Source organism: Thermobia domestica, chromosome 9 (assembly GCF_964235325.1).
Source record: "Thermobia domestica chromosome 9, izTheDome1.hap1.1, whole genome shotgun sequence".
Taxonomy (NCBI): Eukaryota; Metazoa; Arthropoda; class Insecta; order Zygentoma; family Lepismatidae; genus Thermobia; species Thermobia domestica.
The window spans coordinates 160,457,279-160,478,680 of NC_137462.1; the positions used below are offsets into that span (position 1 = coordinate 160,457,279).

Here is a 21,402-nt window from a genome sequence, read left to right on the forward strand (position 1 = left end):
CTTAACATAAAAGTCTATGTTATGCATGGCTGCGGCTTTATCTTGTCTCGAAATGTTGCTAGTTGAAACTCAGCCATTTTTTCGTATGTTTCATATAGACGCAAAGGTATCGTTTCTCGTCACTGCTGTCTATGTAGTGAAGAGATGAGAGTACCTCTATTTGTGTCCATGCTAGCCTGATCTGGAGCAAGTAAACTGGTAGCGGTAGAGGAACACTAGACTTTGTTCTGAGTGTATGACACATATGCATTGAATTTTAAGCCCTTAACACCTCGAATGAAAATGGCAAGCGATTGTATTACTAGAGTATCCCATTTGATTAGATGATTCTCTAGTGAATTTACCCGGATGCTCGTAGATGAGTTTGTCCAATTAATCCTCATGGCATTGTCCAAAGGCGGAAAGTGTGATGTCAAGTTGCCCTTCTTGGAATGTGAAAACTAGTTCTTTGCAGTTATTTCAATAATAGAGCAGCACAAATTGTCTCGATTATCTTTGCCAGCTTTGGAACCTTTATTGAAAGAAAAGATACTAATCATACACTACTCATCATTTACAGTCATGTGCTTGAGAAGGTAAAATGGTAAACTGATGAATGAAAGTTGTAAGTCATCAATTTTCAAAACTGATGAATGAAAGTTGTAAGCAGAGCGTCATTTCAGGTTTTGAGTTGAAGGGGAAGCCTCTAACTAAATTACACATTTTTCATTGGTATATTATTATACTATTGATTAAAATGTATATACATCTGTGCCTCCCCCAAATTACGCACCTGGTTGTAAGGAAGAATATAGTTACCCCCCAAAAGAAAAAGAAACTAAATAAATACTTTTCGTGTTACTTAAACTAACATTAAAAAACTAACGAATAAGCTTATCTAACCATCCAATAGTTTGAATTATGTGTTAGATGGACTTTACTAGTTTGGCGTCAACAATATAAATTGTATTTTTTTAATCTATTTGAATTTTACATATTGTTATGCTGAATAAAATAAGAGCACCATAGTAGTGTTGTTAGGCAACCTTATACAACAGAAAAATGGATTTTGATATGGATCCTGTTGAGGAAATGACATTGGATGATACTAAATTGATAAGTAACGTGACAGCATCAATAGCTAAAGAATTTGTCAAATCCGTTGACTTTGAGGAAAACAAAAACGTAACAATGTTATTAGAGGACAACATTTCGAACCAAAACTCACCAAATTCCCAAGAAGCAAACTATGTTCAACCACATTCGCTAGTAAATACTATCAATGATCAAATGGTGGAATTACTAGAATCACTCCAGCCATCTTCTGCAAGCAAAGCTCCCACCGAGACCAATCAAGCAAGAAAGTCTGAGAAACCACGTTATTCCCAACCTTTTCTGATATTTTGTGCTGAAATGCGCGAAGAACTTAAGGCTCAACACTTAAAGTCCACAGATGTGTCAAAGCTAGCCAGCAAACGATGGAATTCGATGACTGATGAAGAGAAAAAGCCATACCTTGAGTTGGCTCGAGAAGTGAGAGCCGCAAAGAAAGCTAAAGCAAAATCGCTTCCTAAAGTAGATAATGCTGTCAACAGGACCTCTGAAGATACACTGCCTGATTGTGGTGACAACTTGGAGAGTAACAATCTGAAGATATTTTTACAGTCTGACTCTGATTCTGGACCCGAACCTGTAGCTGAAATGTCAGACGACGATAGCGACTCTGATTCAAAAGAATATGAGTTCCAAGTGCCCTGCAACGAATTGTTCACTTAAATTTATGAGGTGGCACCGTAATGCTTATTTTCTGTTTTATAAAATGAATTCAATAGTTAATGAATGAAGATGTTAATGACTGAATAGGTTTGTCAAAATTCAACCTCAAAGGGAAAATAATTTGAATGTCGGTGTCGAAATCACAGCCTTACTATAGCATATATTACACATGAAAATATATAAATATTTTTTAAAAAAATATGGAAGTATTAGCAATATTCCTGCTGTAAATTGTTGTGAAAAACTTCTGTGTATTTTTTTTCTTTCAAGAAAATCTTTCGGCAATAAACAATAGAGAAATAACTTGAGTTTCTTAATTCTTAAAAATACATTATATTTTTGAATATGCTCGCAAGAATTATTTGATTTGTGGTTAACCACATCTTCAAAAAAAAAAAAAAAAAAAAAAAAAAAAAATTATTTCACATACTATCAGAAATCCTTATTCTTTACATGGCAAGAATAAAATTTAATGAATATAATAGCCTACCGATATTCTAATATTATAGAAAATTACAGCTTTTTTCTCTTTAGGAGCGGGATTTTCGAAAATGCAGGAACATGTATCGCCTTGTTCTTGATTAAAAGTTTATATATCAAATTTCACACCTCCAACTTAAACGAATTTTGACATTAGACATTCTCTGAATAGAAATGACTACCTTAGGAGTGGAACTTTGTAAAACGCTTATGGATATATATATTGAATTTCACACCTCCAACGTGAGGGATTCCTCACATTGCGCACTTTCTGATTTAAGAAAAAGGAAAATTTGAGCATTATAGAAATGTTCCCATTTCCCCCCTTAGGAACGGTATTTTAGAAAACACTGAAACGCTAGTGAGAAGTTTGTATGCCGAGTTTCATCTCCGTAACTTTAGGGATTCTGTGAAATAATTTCGATTCTTGAGAGCACAAATGTCATTATGTCTAATTGCCTAAATTTTTCAGGAGACTGTTTCGAAGTTTCAAAATATTGGCAAAAATCAGGATCGTGACTGAAATAGTTGAACATGGGAATTAAGTTAAAATATTATTGGTCTTTTGATGCATGCTAGCATACCAAGCTATCGTAGCGGGTATCAGGTTATAAAAATAGCTGACCAAGTCAATATTGAGAAAAATTGGACATATAACATTTGTTCTCTCAAGACTCGATTTATTCTTTTTTTTAACCGCCTCTTACCCTTTTTAGGATATACATCTCAAACCATCCTTTCTTATCCATTGCTTTCGAGACAAAAGGGTATTCTGTCAAAATTTAACTTTCTTAGCTGGAGTAACATGCCTGGGCGTTGGTGAGTGTCACTTTTACTCTTTCATACAACAATAGTATTGATTTTATTTATTTATTCATCTTTTATGTTGAAATTGTTGCGAGGCAGAGGATCAGAAGGTGCCAACAGGGGACCTTTAGGGCACAGATTGCGCTCATGAGATTATTTGGATGAACAATTTTTCATTGAAAATGGTATACAATCAAACTGTAGAATAGTAAATTTGGGGGAAAATGATAAATTTGGGAAATAGAATGGTAAATTGGGGAATAGTGAATTTGGGAAAAATTATAAATTTTTGGGGGAAGGATTGTATATTTGGAATGAATTAGGATCCATTTGGGGAAGTTCCGCCCAAGTCTTTGGGAAGATGAGCACACTGTAACAGGGGCGTTGGTCAAGACACTAGATGCAGATTGGGGAGTCGTGAATGGCTGGGAAAGTGGTAATGCATAGCTAATGTGGTTATTATACTGTTCTGATCGTGGTTCATCTTCCTAGTATGTTGATTCTGTATATTATGCTATTTAGATTTTAGAATGCCTATATCATATTGAAAGTGGTTTTTAGTGAGCTTTCAGGCCTGAATTGCTTCATTTTCTTGCGGAAACCATTACCAAAAGAAAAGCAGACTAAATAATAAGATTCCAAAAATAGGTAAATAAGGTGCTTAAAAGTCAGGCCCGTATCCACGAAGGCAGGGTGACGCCCACCGCAATTTTTACAGCCTCTCTAAAATTTTCACGGTAGGCTTCAAATGAACTGTAATATGATTGGATCAGGCCTCCCTAACTTCTAACGCCCTCCCCTCTACATTTTGGGACTGACTACGGGCTTATGCCTAATCTGCTAGCATCAGACAAAGCAATCGCACCAAGCAGCTAAAACAAGTTATTTTGTTCAAATTGTCTGATGTCTAAAAGGTTTATTTACATTTATTTATGCTACCTTTTCCTTGATAATCTTTGCCTTAAGAAAACAAAGTAATTAATTTAAAGCAGTGGTATTCAACCTTTTTTTTTTTCGCTCGTAAACTAAATGATACTTTGCCATTCAAGTTTGTACCCACACATTTTGATATAAGAAATTATATCAAAAATAAATCATAGAACTTATTCCTTATTATAAACAGGAGAATTATGTTATAAATTTAATAGAATTACATACTTCTGGGAGTACGTGTACATACGAGAAAGAAAGTATTTGACAGTTAATAAATTTTCATTTGCCAATAACTCGGGAACAAATGAATTAATTTGGATCTTTTTGTTGCTATCCTTAAAATAGTTATACTTGATAACTTGCCAAAATCGGTACTCTGATAGGTTAATTTGTTGTTGAGTTATTAGGAAAAGAAATTTTGTCAACTGAAGAATACTTTCTTTCGTGATTATACCACGGGCTTATAGTACGTATTTTGGTCCTGAAGAACAGAAGAGATACCGCACTAAATATCTATTGACGCAACTTCTGTGATCGCAACGCACGTAAAATATTTACTTTTAAAAATTGTAATAATGAGTCAGGGAGAGTGAGGATATTGAGGATAGATGCTCACAAAACGCAAAATTCGCGTCCCTGACGTCATAGCGCAAATTTACAAAATCATACGTAATACCGTAATAGCAAATTGAAACGTAAATTTTACATTGAGTTGACGCAAACGCGTATAATGAGACCCCTGAACAAGGATGTTATCAAACAGAGAATTTGCTCATAGCTATATTTGGCACAATAACTCAGTTAAGTCACAAAATAAATAAATAAATAAAATCACTAAATTTGATTGGTTTCTTTCTTTTCCACAAATAATTTTCGCTTAAAACATTAGCTTCTTCGTATGTGAACATGTAGTGTTTAATACATTTATTCTTATTTATGTTTAATGTTCAAAATGGTCGCTGGGTCACATGTTCAGCTTACGGGCTCGTGTTCATTATCTTCAATGTTGCTCATGTTTCTGTTCCTGTGAGGCTCAGAACTCTCACAGAACAGAACCCTCACTAATTGGGAATGAAACTTCTCTTCTACACTATATCTAGAGCTCGGACTCACATCTTCCAATAAAGATCGCACTCACTAGCCAACTGGGAGCTCGCGCTCACTAATTTCGTTAGGGCATGCGTTCACTTGGGCTTCGGCTCACTATGGGTCTCGCGCTTATTATTCTCGTTAAAGTTCATACTCATTAGGCTCCTTAAAGCTCGCGCTCTCTAATCTCTTTCAGGCACGTGCTTACTTGGACTCAGACTCCTACACTCAGTGGGATGCGAGCTCACTTGCGTCTATCGGGCTTGTACTCACTTGTTCTCAGACTCATATCCTTCGTTGAACCTTGCGCTTACTCGAACTCGGGCTCACATCCTTCAATTAGGCTCGCGCTCACGTCCTTTCAAGAAGCTTGCAGTCTCTTGCCTCCTGGCACTCGCGCTCACTAATTTTGTTCGGGCACATGCTCATTTGAAATAAGGCATACTACCCTTCAATGGGGCTCGCCCTCACTAATCTCGATTGCATTCGCGCTTGAATTCACTACCCTCAGTAGGGCTGAGCTCGCTGGGTTCATGCTCGATTTCATTTGGACCTCTGGTCACTACCTTCAATGGAAGTCGGGCTCATTGCTTTTCGTCGGGTTCGGGCTCACTTGGGATGGTGTTCATTAATTTCATTTGTTCTCGTGCTCACTTAGTCTCAGATTCTGTAACTTCAAATTTAGCTCGCGCTTTGGCTTACTTCCTTCAACTGAACTCGGACTCTCTACCCTCAACGGGACTCGTGCGCACTATCTTCAGTTTGCCTTGCTGTCACTTGAGCTCGCGCGTAATAAGTTCGTTCGGGCTATGAATCATAACCTTCAATGGAGCTATACACATTACTTTCTGAGACTCACGGCTCGGCTCAGTAACCTCAATTGGTTTTGTGATTGGGCTCACTTTGGATTGTTTGCTTAATTTTCAAGAAAAAGCATCGCAGTTTCTAACTTTAACTTACGGGACATGGATTATAAATTCGGCCAACAAAGATGGCGTGACGAAGCTGTGACATATGGCTTCACGAATTTGTAATATGGTGCAACGAGAACGTTTGTATAATGTTTGTGTATAACAAGCTTTACGGCAAAACTGCTTTTAAATACAGCACTAACTAGAAGAAAAAGAAAGTTAGTTTTAAATGTACAGTACTGATTTATACAAGGATCTTATAAAATAGAGGATCTGCCCATATTTATCTTCATCCTATTAAATAATGAAGCCAAAACACAACCGAGCATCAGCACGTCTGATTGGCTATTCTCGTTTTCGCCATCGTCTGATTGGCTACTCTCGTTTCCGCCATCGTCTGATTGGCTACTTTCGTTTCCGCCATGTTTGTCGGCTCAAAACATTGCGATCCTATTGGGTGGAGTGGGCAGAGTAGGGGTGGTGAAACTGTGACGTATGGCTTCAAGATTTTGTTGAAAGGGCAGATCCTCTATTTTATAATATCCTTGGATTTATATCGATTTGTTTGTTGATAATTCCAAGTTTGTATGTTGACTTCTGTATTATACTCCTTGTTATGGCAATGAATAGTATCTATGGAGTTGTTTATTTATAATAAGGAAGATATATCGAGTTTGAACGACGAACTACAAGGACCTGTGTAAGTTTGCTGTGGTATTTATGACAAATATTGATAATGTATTGGATATTTAAGATACTCCAACTAATGTGTCATTATTTATACCTAGGTACATTGAATAGTTCATATTACTTACTGTACTAAAATAACGAACTGTGTGGGTAAATATTTGCTTATAATAGGTACTTCTTCTATTTAATAACATCATTGTCCCTGGATGGGATTTTCAAAAGTATTTCCATTACCTTCCAGCGTAACAATACAGATTATGGTTTCACTTCAGGTGTATGTCTGTGTGTATGTTGTACTCTATTGCCCGGTAACTAATAGCCAGATCTGAACCAAACTTGGCGGGTAAGTAGCCCATCGTCTAAGGAATAAAGATCGCTGTATTTGGTGGCCGAATTTGGACAGGAACAGAGTCTGCTCGGCAACAGAAGTTGTGGTTCACAGCTTTGCACGTCAGTAGCTTCAATGACATTATTATTATTATTATTATTATTATTATTATTATTATTATTATTATTATTATTATTATTATTATTATTATTATTATTATTACAATCCTACTCACCCGCTGATATACAAATGGTATATCTTCGTAGAAAAATGTTAGTGTAATCAACATACAAAATAGGCAGGCTTTATAAATTTATGGAAGTCATTTGTACACATCACAAATAGAAGAGACTCTAACATAAAGTTTTGTGATACTCCAACATCTGCGTGTACCTGCACTCAGTTTCGATTGGTAAAGATGTACGTACGTATCTCATTTATAGAATTTAATTTTAGTACTGTAAATGTCTGTAAGTTTATCTTATCCAGTCACAAGAGATGCTTTGTTTAATAAAAATCTTGATTTATCGTATCAAACAAAGATTCTGTTAAGATCAAGAAAAATAATCGAAATTAATTTTGTTGCTGCAGCTGGCCTTCTATTATCAGGTTGTCTAAAGAGCGTTGAAGATTTTGTGCACAAAATAGCGTTAGTGGCCCAAATCTTGGTGTGTTTGAGTCGCAGTGGATCAGGCTTAACGTCATTTGAAAGCTGACACTTGAAGCTATTACATGTGCAAAAACAGTAATGGAAACCTTATAATCAGACATAACATTACACCGTAAAGACGAGTGAATTTTTCATAAAACTGAGATACAGTTTAGAATTATTTTTCGATAAAGGCACAGGCTTGAGAAGAAATTTGAGTTGTGTATGAGCAAGATAGGTTATCAAAAGCAACAGCCACATCGAACGTCACACACAACATCGAGCAACAGCCACAAAAGATGGTTCAGTCGCTTTCGTTCTGAAAATCTCGATGTTCAAGGTGCTCCTCACAGTGGGCGACCAATTTCAGAATAACACCTTGGGAAAAGTGGAGCAAGATTGGCACGTAAGAAGTCATAACATGACCAAGGACCTAAACATAATCACTAAACAGTGTTAAAATATTTAGAGAAAGCTGGCTACCAAAACAAACTTGACGTTTGGGTGCCACACATCATTTTATTCAAAAACATTTACTCAATCGAGTTTCGATCTGCGAATCTCTACTGAATCGGAACAAACTCGAGCCGTTTCGGAAGTGGTTGATAACGAATGATGAAAAGTGGATAACCTACGACAATAATGTGCGAGAAAGTTCGTGGTCGAAACGAGAAGCTCTACAATCTGTGGCAAAGCCCACACTGGCGCCCAGAAACATTGTGTTGTGCGTTTGGTGGGATTCAAAGGGCATTGTGCATTACAAGCTGCTGCCGCTGAGCAGAACGATAGACTCGGACCTGTCGACACAAGTGCACCGAGCAATTCAAAAGAAACGGCCGGAAGTGGTCATCAGAGAGGGTGTCGTATACTACAATGACAACACCAGGCCGTATCCATCAGAAATTAAGACAACTTGGCTGGAAGTATACAGGTTGACTGCCATGGGTATCATATGTGGTGCTCACCTTATGTTTCTCTGGGGCCATGAGCACCATATATGATGCTCATCATTGATATCACAAATTACTAACTTATCCAGGTTCTTGAGCATCATATATGATGCTCATTGTCACAAATTACTGTGAGACAATGAGAATCACATAGAGTGCTCGGTTTCCATTGGTACATTTTCGGGAGAAACAAAATATCGCGACAAAAATGTGATATAACTATCCATAATCGAGCCAAAGGTAAGATGAAATTTATGGCCTCCTGGGACCTGTACCCTCAAATCACCTTGGCAGTCAACCTGTTAATGCATTCACGGTATAGCCCGGGCCTGTCACTGTCACACTATCATTTGTTTCGATTTCTGCACAACTCTGTTGTTTTAAGTTAGTTTCAAAATAGCTCTGCGAAAACAACGTGTCACAACTTTTTGACCAGAAATCACAGAAGTTCCATGGCGATGGGATTGTTGTGTAGCCGGAAACATGGCAAGTCATCGAACTTTTTGAATTATGCCTATACCTATGTGTTTTCATAATATTATTTTCAAATCACAACAAATATATTCTCAATTTTGATGTCTAAAGGCTCAACACCTGTTAGATAACCTGGTATATCCATTCAAGAATTGCATTTTCAGTTTCTGTTTTTCCTTTTCAAATGCATGGTAATTAGCGTTTTAAAAAAATTTACTGAAGAAATCACTTAAAATGCCAAAAATGAAATGTTCAATGTCTCGTTTTCGACCATGATGGCTATTTTCAAACTGAGAGGTACGAGAAGCTAGAGGAGAAAGCAGAAGAAATTAAAAGGAAAAATGAAGAATGTCTATAATTTCTATTTATTCTTTCGGCAAGAACTCTGAAGAACAAAAATATATTACTATTTGTTCATTAGCTTATATATACCAAAATAGTTTGCATAAGAAATTTAATCATATCTACAAAAGCAACACTGTGGTTAACATTTTGGATGGTTTAAAAATAAAGTATATGTATATGTGTGCAGTTAGTGATTGGCAGTCATGGAAGATGGTGAACCTACGAACCCACAATGTTAAAAATAGAGTTTCTTCAGTCAAGATTTGATTAGTTTCTTCATATGATTCCTATAAATTAATATAAAATTAAATATTCATTACTGTTATGTGAGTTAAGTTACCAAAATCTAATGTGGGACCAAAATTCAGTAACTACATACCAGTACTGAATGTTCTCAGTAGATACAGTACGTTTGTTTTTTGTTTTTCTAAATTTGAGATATGGAATGGTGTCAAATGGATATCAAACTTGTAGGAATCTAGTGTTTATGAAAGTTACTTTGCCCAAAGTAATAAAGTCAAGAGAAGAAATACTGAAGCAAAAACATGTACAATGAATTATAAATTTACATTATTAAAATTCTAGGTTTTAGAGGGGAAAAAACTTCATTTTATTCCTTAGAAAATACACAAGACATGGTCAAATGAAAAAATGACAAGAGTCGCCGAGGTTGAGGTACAGTATATGTATAAGTTAACCATGTCGGTCCCGGCGTTCCCCACAGGGGACAAAATATGACGAAATTATTATTTCTTTACAACTGGCAACATTGAAAACTGTTTACAGGGGATGCTTATAGATGGATCATCCCTTGTAAACAGTTTTCAATGTTGCCAGTCTGATTTTAAAGTTGTAAAGAAATAATAATGTCATATTTTATGTCCCTTGTGGGGGACGCCGGGACCGACATGGTTAAAGAAAGAACATTTGTCATAATCGACACAGTCAGTGGAGAACTTCGTTGGAGAAAGGATAGGAGCTGTGAAAGGTGGCATCAAAAAAAAGTGGAGATTAACACTTTACGTCAACACTTGGGGTGTTTCTTGAAAAGGCCAAATATAAAGCTCAAGATGGAAGAACTGAGTTACAGAAGTTTTGTTTTCCAAAGTAACTTCCAGCAACATTGTCGAAAAAGAGAATATATTTCTTGAAACACTAAGAGGAAGTTATCACTCTCCAATGAATATCGATCGGTATCTGTTTCCCCCCAGTTAGAAACCATAACGCAGTTCACTGTTTTCTGTGAGAGTAATTTTCTAATCAAATGACTATAAAGTCTTAACGAATTCATTAGACAGTTGACTTTGTCCCACTGGAGGGCAAAAGAACTGCCATTAGCCTTCATAGCGCTTGCTATTTCCTGTCTTTAGACACACAGTTGTAATTTCTTTATGTTAATACTGATATCTTAGTATACTCAACTGATCTATGCATTGTTTAGAATGCATTTTACGCAGGTCGCTATCTCTTCACTTGACAATCCTTGTAGTATGTTTTCTACAATTTTGGAAAGAATTAGAAAGCTCTAAAATATCTAAGTCTGGAAACTTAGTTCCGATTCGTTGATAGTGTAGGTAATACGAACATAAAAAAAAAAAAAAAACTTTTCAGGTTATTAGGTTCAAACCTTTAACTTTTCAGTTTATTAGGTCTATAAAGTATCTTTGTTGAAAATCTCATACTTTTCACTTTATTATTTTCCACAGTTTCTGACTTTTGTGGTGTTTAGATGCTATTAAAGGTATAAAGCACATGAAAAAAAAAAAAAAACTTAACAAGACAGGTATTATGATTGTTATAGTCATTCTTTAGTTTTACATTTGAAACAAACGTTGTGGAGAAATCTCATAGTAGGAAAATTTGTAACAAAATATGAATCTTTTACGCAAGATTGATTAATAATAATACCAAATATAACGCAATTTTAGAGCAGTGACATCAAAACATGAAGATCCCCTACCACCTTGAATGGATATTTGAATTCAAAACACTTACTTTCTGATGTAAATCCCAGAAGACAAATAATTTTAAAAGCGTTCGTCTGTTTGTTTCCATAAAACAAAGACTTCATGCAACAAATGGCTGTAACGGAAGCATTCTAATGACTTGTTTCTGTGAGTTTCTTGTGCCGTCAAAAGACGCAGACGTCTTACCAATCATAGACGCATTGAAACTACTCCCTTTCAATTCTGAAGCATCATCACGTCAAGTGCTAAATGCAAACAAAGCTTTCGCCTCGATAATTCAATTCTCTTTTTCCTTGAACAGCGATAGAAGCTTAGTAAAGCTAAGATTTTTTTTCAAGTTTTCTCTTTGTTTTGATCTATTTTTAATGCTTTATTATTCTCTAATCCTTACAAGTGAAAGAGAAATCAAACATAACTTTAGAAATTATTATAGAAAGTGATTTTACTTTTGCTTTAAGAAAAGTCAAAAGAAGTATAACTCCTCATTCTTGTTGAAAATATATAAGGAACGTTAGAAAGTTTATAAGCTCAACTTTACAATATTATTTCCTAGGCTTTGAAAGGGGCGGAGGGCTTCCAGTCCTCAGGGCTATTCTCACAACTGCACTATATACTTGTTTAAACTGCTGCATCATTATCACTAGTCACAAATTAGAATTAGGTAGGAAATAAAGGATCTATAATGATTACATTCAACATTAGAGGAACTTCCTAAACTGTTTAGTGAGGAGAAGCAGATGGAAAATGTTTTACAGAACTACATTTAGATGTATGAGAACTCCATAAGGAAACCGATTTGCAATATAATAAATTAAGACTTTAATATACCCATGAAGCTTCCATCGGTACAACCGCATTAACGTTATCTGACGTTTACAATGAACCTTTGTACCATTTCTCCCTTTCCCGCCACCAAAAATCATTGACCCAAGATTTACAAGGAGAACCATTTATCTTGATACAACCTTGTCAGAACACACTGAAATTTCGTACCAGCCAAATATCGACAAAGGATATTATTCGACATACTCCATAATACCATTAGATTAACAGGATTGCCAAACCAACATAAAGTTATACGTTCCAATGTTACACGAAAACACTATTTACATATTATATGAAAACTTAGAATATAACTCTTATTATTCAGCGTTACAAACTAAGGACACTAGAGTATCACAAACATCGAAAAACAAACAAATTCCAGGCGCTTCCACAACAGTAATAACGGAGCTGAGAAGGATGGGACAATCCACATCCAAGGTACCTTAGTGTCGAATACTACGATAATCATATGATAGGCTATATTCGGAAGAAATAGAAAAAAAAGTTGCAAGAAATTGGATTTAAAAAAAAAATGCTTAGGTAAGTATCATTCAATTATGTAGATGGTTTTCAATAGACATTAAAATCATAATAGATCGCTTACATCAATTTGATATTTCAAACCGTTCCGGAGATATGCAAAACATTGGTAAAGATTGCTATATTGCTTAAAGTGACGTACTTGTGGAACTTTTTAAAATGGTTGATTTTCTTTGCTTCTATAATATTATAATAATATTTTCTTAGTGGGTGTAATTTCAGCAAATGCTCGGAATTACATAATTTTAAACAGTATTGCAAACTTTAACAGTGTATACTATATGTCCAGATCATTTTGAGATATCAAGTTGCTGTAAATGGCATTATAATTTTTGCACGTATGGGAAACCACACACGCAATTTGATGTAGTACTTATCTAAGCACTTCTTCGAAATAAAACCTTTTGAAAAAAAAAATTCAAAATGTTTAATCCTTTATAACTATATTCCTATTTATTCGAAATATGTCAAGACATCATCATAATATTAAACACTAAGGTATTTCCGATGTACAATGCCCTGTCCGCCTCACTTTCGTTGTTACTGTTACAGAAGCCTCCAAAATTTGGATGTATGTCATATTGTAGTGTCCTTAGTCTGCAACACTGAATAGTAAGTGTGATACTTAAGTTTTCGTTTAATATACAGATTGTAAGCTATGCAGCTTGAAATAGTGCTATTTGAAAAATAAAATATGTTGGGTTAGCAACACCATAAATCTGATGGTATCGCAGAATTTTAATATAGATAAAAAGGTACTTTTGGGGAGGACGAAGGTATTTTTCGACACAAAGCAATCCTCTTTTTTTTAACGGAAGTTTTCGTTTTTTTGACTTTTTATGACTTTCTTTTTCAAATGCCTCTTTCGTTTTCCTGTTAGTTGTCAGGACTATTTTCAAACTGACATTGCAAATTCTACCAAGTGTACATTATGCAACTACCATATCCCAAATGTCGTTTCGGTTGCCTAAGAATCTCATGAAGTTTCTGAAAGTTATATATATATAAATCTTGATATTTGGTTTACTATTTGCCTAAATGCAACCTGGCAATAAATAAATAAATAAATAAATAAAATAAATAAAAGATTTTTTGGGGTAAAAAATGTGATCTTCCTTATATGTCATTCTCTGTTTGGGGAACATTTTATCCTGAGCTTCAGAGAGTTCAGTTTACAAAATTAAAGTTATAAATGGCTATTTTGGGTGTAATATTAGTTTAATATCATTATTCACAGAATTCCTTTTCTCTTTATTGATAAATCATACCAAAATTTTTGAAACGAGAAATTTGTGGATAGTATTTAAACGTTCTCTCTCTTTTTAATCTACACTGCCACAATAAATGTTATATAATTATAATGAAGTTTTAATTTGTTTATTTTTAAATGATAATTTTGTTCCTGGAAATATACGACATTTTCAGAACAATTACTGCTAATACTATTAAACTTTTTAGTAAAACATTCTTGTCGTTAAACGTTAATCTAATAGCTCTATAAACTAGAGTGCGTTCATTGCTTTGCATTTTCTGTTCTATTGAATAACCGATTTGCTCTGATTGTTGGATTTTTAAAAGGATTTTCTCTTCAGAATGCAATAATTAATTTTTTTACTGTTATAATTGGAAAATCAGAGTGAAACGTAGTGTCATCCTTCCACTAAACTTGAAATATTTAGAAAAGCCGAAATTTCCCAGCCAAAAATGCCACGGAAAAACTTCGATTTTAAAAAAATAATAACCGTTTTCTTTCGAGCTCTTGTATCACTAATTTATAAAAATAAAAGTGACTATGTTTGTGACCTAATAAGTCTTAAACCACCCGACTGATCTCGATCAAATTTTCAACATAGATGAGGTTTAAGCCTGGGGTGATTTTTATTATTTCACTTTGATGATGCAACTTAGGGAAGGGGGGCGGGGAGGGGGAGATACATAAAAATGATCGAAAATGACCAATATTAGTGTCGAATCCATAGCTTTTGGGGTTGCTGAAATGAACAGTGACACTTCCGGTGCCATTTAGATCCAAATTCAGCCCCGCAACTTGGAGAAAGGGGAGAGAGCATATATATATATATATATATATATATATATATATATCGAAAATGACCGATATTAGAGAGCGCTTTAGTAATAGTAAAAATGTGACTGACTAACCAAACATATTACTATTTTTTTCTTATTTTAACCTGGCGAAGCAGGTAATTGACGCTAGTGTCAAATGTTACATGGAAGCTCTTAACTTATACTAGCTGCATCTACTAGTGCTCATTTTTAAGCCTGGTTTTACTTTACATTAAAAAGAAAGAAGGAAAAATGAGAAATTGCCCTTACTTCCAAGTTGTTGCACTAGAAGATACTTTTTTTTTTTTTTTTTTTCATTTCTAGCAACATCCAAAGATTAAGCAAGAGGCGGGAAGGAGTCTACAGGCTATGATAAACCTAAAGCTGAAGCAAGCAAGTAATTTCCGAGCGGTGAGTTTTTTCCCTTTCGTTTCTGAGACCCAGGTTTCTTAATAACTCACCAAGATGCGGAATGAAGTGACTAATTTCCTTTTAGATGATGATGGAACATCTTGGAAGACGCAAATATCGTTGCCGGAACGGAAATAACGAATCTTATTTCTGGAATAAGTCTGCAGCACTTTCTCCTTCTCTATTTTTTTGCAGATGCTCTTCTGGTAAATGAAACTAAGTTGACTACAAGTACATGAAAATTTAAGCAAAGACTGTACAGACAGAAACAAATGTTCTGTTTTGTTCTTTCAAAAGAAGTATGAAGAAATAATGAGGTGGTCCAAGTTCTGATGAAAAACTCCTTGTATTACCTATGGTTTCCAACTGTCTCAATCATCTCTATAAATAGATACTTTTGTCGGAGGCTTAGCATATTCAAAACTAAGCTCTGGAAACTACTGAAAACATGTGTTACACATGTTGAAAATTCTACATTAATAATATCAAAAAATATTTAAAACAATAATGCTATAAACCACTCTAAAAAGAAGGGAAACCTATTTTTGGTGGAGTAATTAAGTGTTAGTCTCAGATTAGCAAAAACTGGGTAAAACAAGTTTTGTGGGGTAAAATGAAGAAACGGGAACTAAAGATAAAACCATTCGTCGCTATTTAATATTTTAGCCATAAAAAACGAGTCCTTAATCTTGGGAGAGCAACCAATGATTTGTCATAGTCTCAGTTCTTCATTTTACACCATACACAAAAATATCCTTTTTAGTGTATTGTTTGTTATAAGACAATAATATTGAATTACTCAATCAAAAAATCGAGTATTTTCTTTTGTTTGGCGGTGAGCGAAACGGGGGGCAATTTGAAAGTTGTAGGACGCCATTACCCTTCACTTCCTCCCAAATTAGTGCCCTTATCTTGCAAAATACGTACATTTTTACCTCACTACTGTGTTGGGCACCCAAGAGAACCTCCTGATACTAAAAATGAAGCGTCTATCTAAAAGTTATTTACTTCAAACTTTTCGCAAAATCTGTTCAATTTTGAACTTTTAGTGCTTGTAATTCGATCGCGCTTGCGGTCTAGCATTTCTCCAGTTGCCTAGTTGTTTCATATGTAAAAAAGGAGTCGAATGAGCATAGCATCGATATGAAGTCAAAGTAGAGATGCAAGGGCTCGGAAAAAAACCGGCTTTTTTGGAAAAAAACTCGGTTTTTTCTGCTTTGCTTTTTTGCTTGGGAAATTTTGGGCTTTTTTCAAAATACTGCTATAAATTGATATAACAGACTTTGTATCGCTTCTCTATAACACAAAAAATCATTTAATTAGTGGTTGATGCTGATAATAATATAAAACATCGAAAATAAACTATGAATTTCGAAAAAATATTTCAAACAATTTTTCTTCAACATATTTACATTATGAATTCCACAGGATTAACCAATGTATATAATAAGAATTTTTTAACCTCCTATATACAAAAGTAAGCAGAGTTGGCAAGAACCGTGGTTGTTTTTGAAAATGCCAAAAACACGTTTTTTGGGGGATGTTTAAACCAGGCTTTTTTGGTTTAAACCAGGTTTTTTTGACTTAGATTTTTTGCTTTATGTATTTATATTACATATTCACAGAAATAAGTTTGTTTCGCCTTGATGTTATTATGCAACAGCGGGGTTATGCCGGAAGAACTCCCATAAGCTTAAAGAAGTGCGGTCAGTAAATTTCTTAAGTTTAGAATTTCCCGCCCTAGCCATTGGGAAAATCCCGTCATTACTTGAAATGTAAGACAATAACGGGAAAATCCTGTTATTGCTTTGCATGTAAAATTGAAAGGTCAACGTACCATAATCAGTACGCTAAAACTGAGGTATTAAATTACAAATTTAGTACCGGTACGTAGATATCATTGAAAGTCCAGTCCAAGCTAATGTTGGAAGCTACGTAGGCAATCGATAAATATTGCCAATTTCTATCAATATATTTAAGCAATATTGGCTTCTTTATAAAACAACACGCATTTAGGCATGCAGAAATATACAATTTGGTTTGTTTCGTATATTTAGGCTTAACATCCTTACGAAATACCGAGGTTATCAAGGAGAAGACTTTCGCTTAAACTGACATCCGATCCGCTACTTGGGTTACGCATGAAAGAAGGTTTGTGGTTCGACCGAGAATTGAACATGGGACACCTTGATTAAAAGGTGAAAGGGAAATAAAACTATTGCAGGTGGTTTGATATCTGGAAACGTTACCATGAAGTTCACACGATTCGCATTTTTCATTCTTTTTATTTTTGTGGTTTAAACCAGTTATTAAAAAAAAAAAGTTGGTGTAAACCAGCCAACCCTAAAAGTAAACACTTCTTTTTAAAGAATACGCAAATAACTAGCAAAATAGTATGTAGTATTTTTACTTCAAAATATTCCATACCCTCTTTTTGAAACAAAATAAAATTAAAATAAAACATAAGAGAAATTCTTAGATTTATATGATACACTTAAAGGCTGCACATCTAGAGCTTTTGGTTCTGTATATTCTTGAAATTCTACAGTTAAGTTTTATAGAACCACCATCACAGTTTACCCAATCCTCAAGTTTTCTGAATTTTTAACAAGAGGGATTCAACATATCATTACGGAACTCCCCCCCCCCCAAAAAAAAAGACTACGGAATATATTTAAGTTAAGCTAAATACAACTGCACAACAAACATGACTGAGTGATTAGCTTTTGCGCTTCTATCGGGAAGTCCGGGATTCAACCAGCATTCGACCATTCTGACAAAGCTTTTCTTCATTCCATCTGTGAATGTAGAAATAGTGCGTGTACTGTGAGTTGGGCGATTTCCTTTTTTATTGTTTTTAAATCGTTATTATTACTAATTACCAGCAGTGACGGTTTTGCGAAGGTTAGGGGGGCGGTCTTTCGGAATGAAGCCCGTTCCCCAAAGTTACGGAATGTCTGCAACAAACGAAATATCTATTATTTATGCCTTTACTCATAAACTTTAAGCTCCCGTCAAATAAAAATTATGAATGTTTAAAAAAACTAAACATTAGTAAGAAACCCTTCCCAAAATACTTTTCTAAATCCGCCACTGATTCTCAGTATAAAATGATTTTTAAAGTTGTATCCGGAAGATTATTGCTAAACATATAAACGAAACGAAATATTAGTTATGCCTGTACTCATAAACTTCAAGCACTTCCCAAATAAAATTAGGACTTTTTAGGAAACGAAACAATCAGAAAAAACCCTCCTAAAGTACTTTTCTAAATCCGCTACTGATTATTTGTATAAATTGGTATTCAAGGTTGTGTCCGGAAAATTATTGCTAAATCACTTCACAGCTACAGTATAACAGAAATGTGGAAGTACGGTTTGACGGATATATTGAAAAACGTACGCTTTGACGGATAAATAGAAAAACGGGCAAGTTTAACTTTTGCGCTAGAAGCTAGAGTACTAAAAGCTCTTAGAAATGAAACACGGATGACAAACTAGAGAAGAAAAAATATGTCGATAACTCAAAAGTTAAAATAAAGTTAAATAGCCTCTAAAATTACCCTCAAATACTACATTCTTCATGTTAGCTTTAATTCGTAAAACATGTGCTCCATCCATCTTGATGGTGAATTTCAGAGCGAAATATCACATTCAGGTCATGGAATTCTTATCTAACTATAGAATATACTATAAGAAAGCTATTTAGATAGAAAAATCATGAAGTTGAAAAAAGCCAAAATTTCCAAAATTCTCGTTTTTTTCCCAAAAAAGCCGGCTTTTTATGTGAAAAAAACCATCGATTCAAAAAAGCCGGCTTTTTTGCATCTCTAAGTCAAAGTGATACCCCGCGACCTTTCCTAGTAAGTATTGACCCCTATGATGGACACACGATGGACTATTGTAATTCTCTATAATCTCACATACAGGAATTTCCTGACATGTATCGAGTAGAGTGAGATCTGCACTATGTAGAGAGGCTATTCCATAGATCCTCGGTATCCAATCCAATGTTCGGAAAATTGTTCATTAAGGTACTTTTGCATCGTAAGCGTATAATGTGCAGGAGCACCATTTTGCTGAAACTATTCCTGAAAATCAACTTCTGTGTTCAGGAGGTTAAGAACAAAAAAAAAAAAAAAAAAAAAGAACATTTGTCATCACACATAACTTGATTTATTTGTATTGTAACAGAAGGAGTAACACACTTTGTCGAGATCCTGTGATTACATTACGGCTTTCTCCTATGGGTCCTGACTTATGGAGCATCTGTATCTCAGAAAGAAATAAATAAATAAAAAAATATTATTTCTTTGTGTAATTTTTAGTATGTATATAATGCTACTCAGTAAACGTGTCATGTTTATGAGGTAGTTCTCATTTTTCCCGAATCCATTGCTTAAGCCAAATGATGATTTCCGAAAATTTTCTCTTGGGAAGGGAAAACTTCAATATACTTGGGGTAAAACTAGTACTCCGAAAATACTTGTAACACACGTTGAGCACAATCGGAGATGTGTATCACGGGGAATTAGAAGTACTGGGGAGGAAGTCACTACCCAAGCCACCCACTGTCTAAACCTGTAATGTTATAATTCATTTGAATAGTATTGTGTCTGACAGTGAAGAATATGTCAAGATTTCCCAAGTAGTAAATAATTGCCAAGATGTTTGGTACTATTTTCTGATTTACACAATATCTTATGGAAAAATGGAGACAGAATTGATAGGGACCTTTAGGTCAAAGAAATTGAAATTATATTTATCATCAAATTTGTTTTCCCATAGTGATGGATCACATAACATAAAATAATATTGTTTTATGACTATTTCCCGAAATAGAAAAACCTCCTTTAATATGTTATTGGTCAAATGAGAATTTTTAAAAATGAAATTCAAATTGAGATTTTATAATGTAATGATTATGGCTCAATAAAATGAGTATTAACGAATTTTTCACAGTAAAACTTATAGAACTATTTTATAAGATTTTTTCTTCTATTAGTTTTCGTATAAAGACAAATTATTACAACTATCACTTTTGAAAATATTTGTAATTTTCTATTCACTAAAATGATTGTAACTAAATGCTCAGATTTTTAAATATTGTAATTGAAGGTACACGTATCTCAGAATGAAATTCGCTTCCTTTGAACAACCTGTTACAGTCATTTGCAGAATTCAAACAGAGCACTGTTTCTAAGCTCCTCGACGCATATGTAGTACCGCCAAATCAGAAAATTACGCTGTAATAACTTTTCTTCAATTAATACATAATTTTAATAAAATCTTTTGTAGGCAATTTCATGTAAAACTAATTTTGATAATGAACATTCAACCATCTCAGATTTTTTATGAAGCGTAGTAAAAATAAATGTAGCACAGATGTTAAATCAAATATATTTAAAATTTGGGAATGTTTTTTAAGATTTCCCTTCCAACCTGTGAAGTACTAAGACTTCACACATATCTGGAAAAACAAATAATCTAGTTTTAAACCTTACGGAGAAAAGGCAGACTGGTCAACATTTACTCATAGTTGGAATAATAATCGAAAGAAAATGTAGAATTCGTATATTGATGACATTTTTACTAAATTTATCCTAATATACTATGTGATAAGACGTATTGCGACAATTTTACGTCAGAAATTTTGTAATCAAATAACTATACTGGTATTTCAAAGCTTAACGTTGAAATCAAATACAACTTTGCTAAGGGTTTTGTGAGTGACGGAATTGCTATGACTACTAATTTTCACCTTTCCACCATTTAAACGACCTTGTCCGGATAACCAGGTCACGAAAGTCACTGAGATCAGTAATTATTCTACAGTTAACAGTACATGTCTGACACTTGGTAGTGGAAGTTGAAAGTAACTAGTGATGATTTCGCAAGATTCCCGGCGGGATTTCAATACATTGGGGATGAAAAGTAGTGGAATCCACTTTGAGGACAATAGAAGATGTAGCCCCGGGGGGAGGGATTTCGGAACACATTTAAGATGACGTCAAATAAATGACAGTCAGTTCTCCGAAGCTACATGGTACAGACAACACACACACTGATTATTATCTGTTTGCCTTACCTGTAGATACCAATAAACATACTATGAAATGAATGAACCATACAACAATATGGCGTTATTTTAAATCATAATAATATAATATAGATTTCTGTCT

At 34.5% G+C, this 21,402-nt stretch overlaps 2 protein-coding genes across 2 annotated transcripts in view; one reads left to right on the plus strand and one right to left on the minus strand.

Annotated features, from left to right (window-relative positions):
• Window positions 1-21,402, minus strand: part of LOC145694188 (homeobox protein unc-42) — a 291,671-nt gene that overhangs the window by 10,010 nt on the left and 260,259 nt on the right. The gene's annotated exons all lie outside the window — the stretch shown is intronic.
• Window positions 1,006-2,052, plus strand: LOC145694187 (uncharacterized). The gene has a single exon (XM_081770300.1). It carries the CDS (start codon window positions 1,042-1,044, stop codon window positions 1,753-1,755), a length of 714 nt encoding a protein of 237 aa, XP_081626426.1. The 5' UTR covers window positions 1,006-1,041; the 3' UTR covers window positions 1,756-2,052.

Coding starts and splice junctions, on each gene's coding strand:
- LOC145694187 (XM_081770300.1), top strand. CDS start 1,042: ATGGATTTTGATATGGATCCTGTTGAGGAAATGACATTGGATGATACT.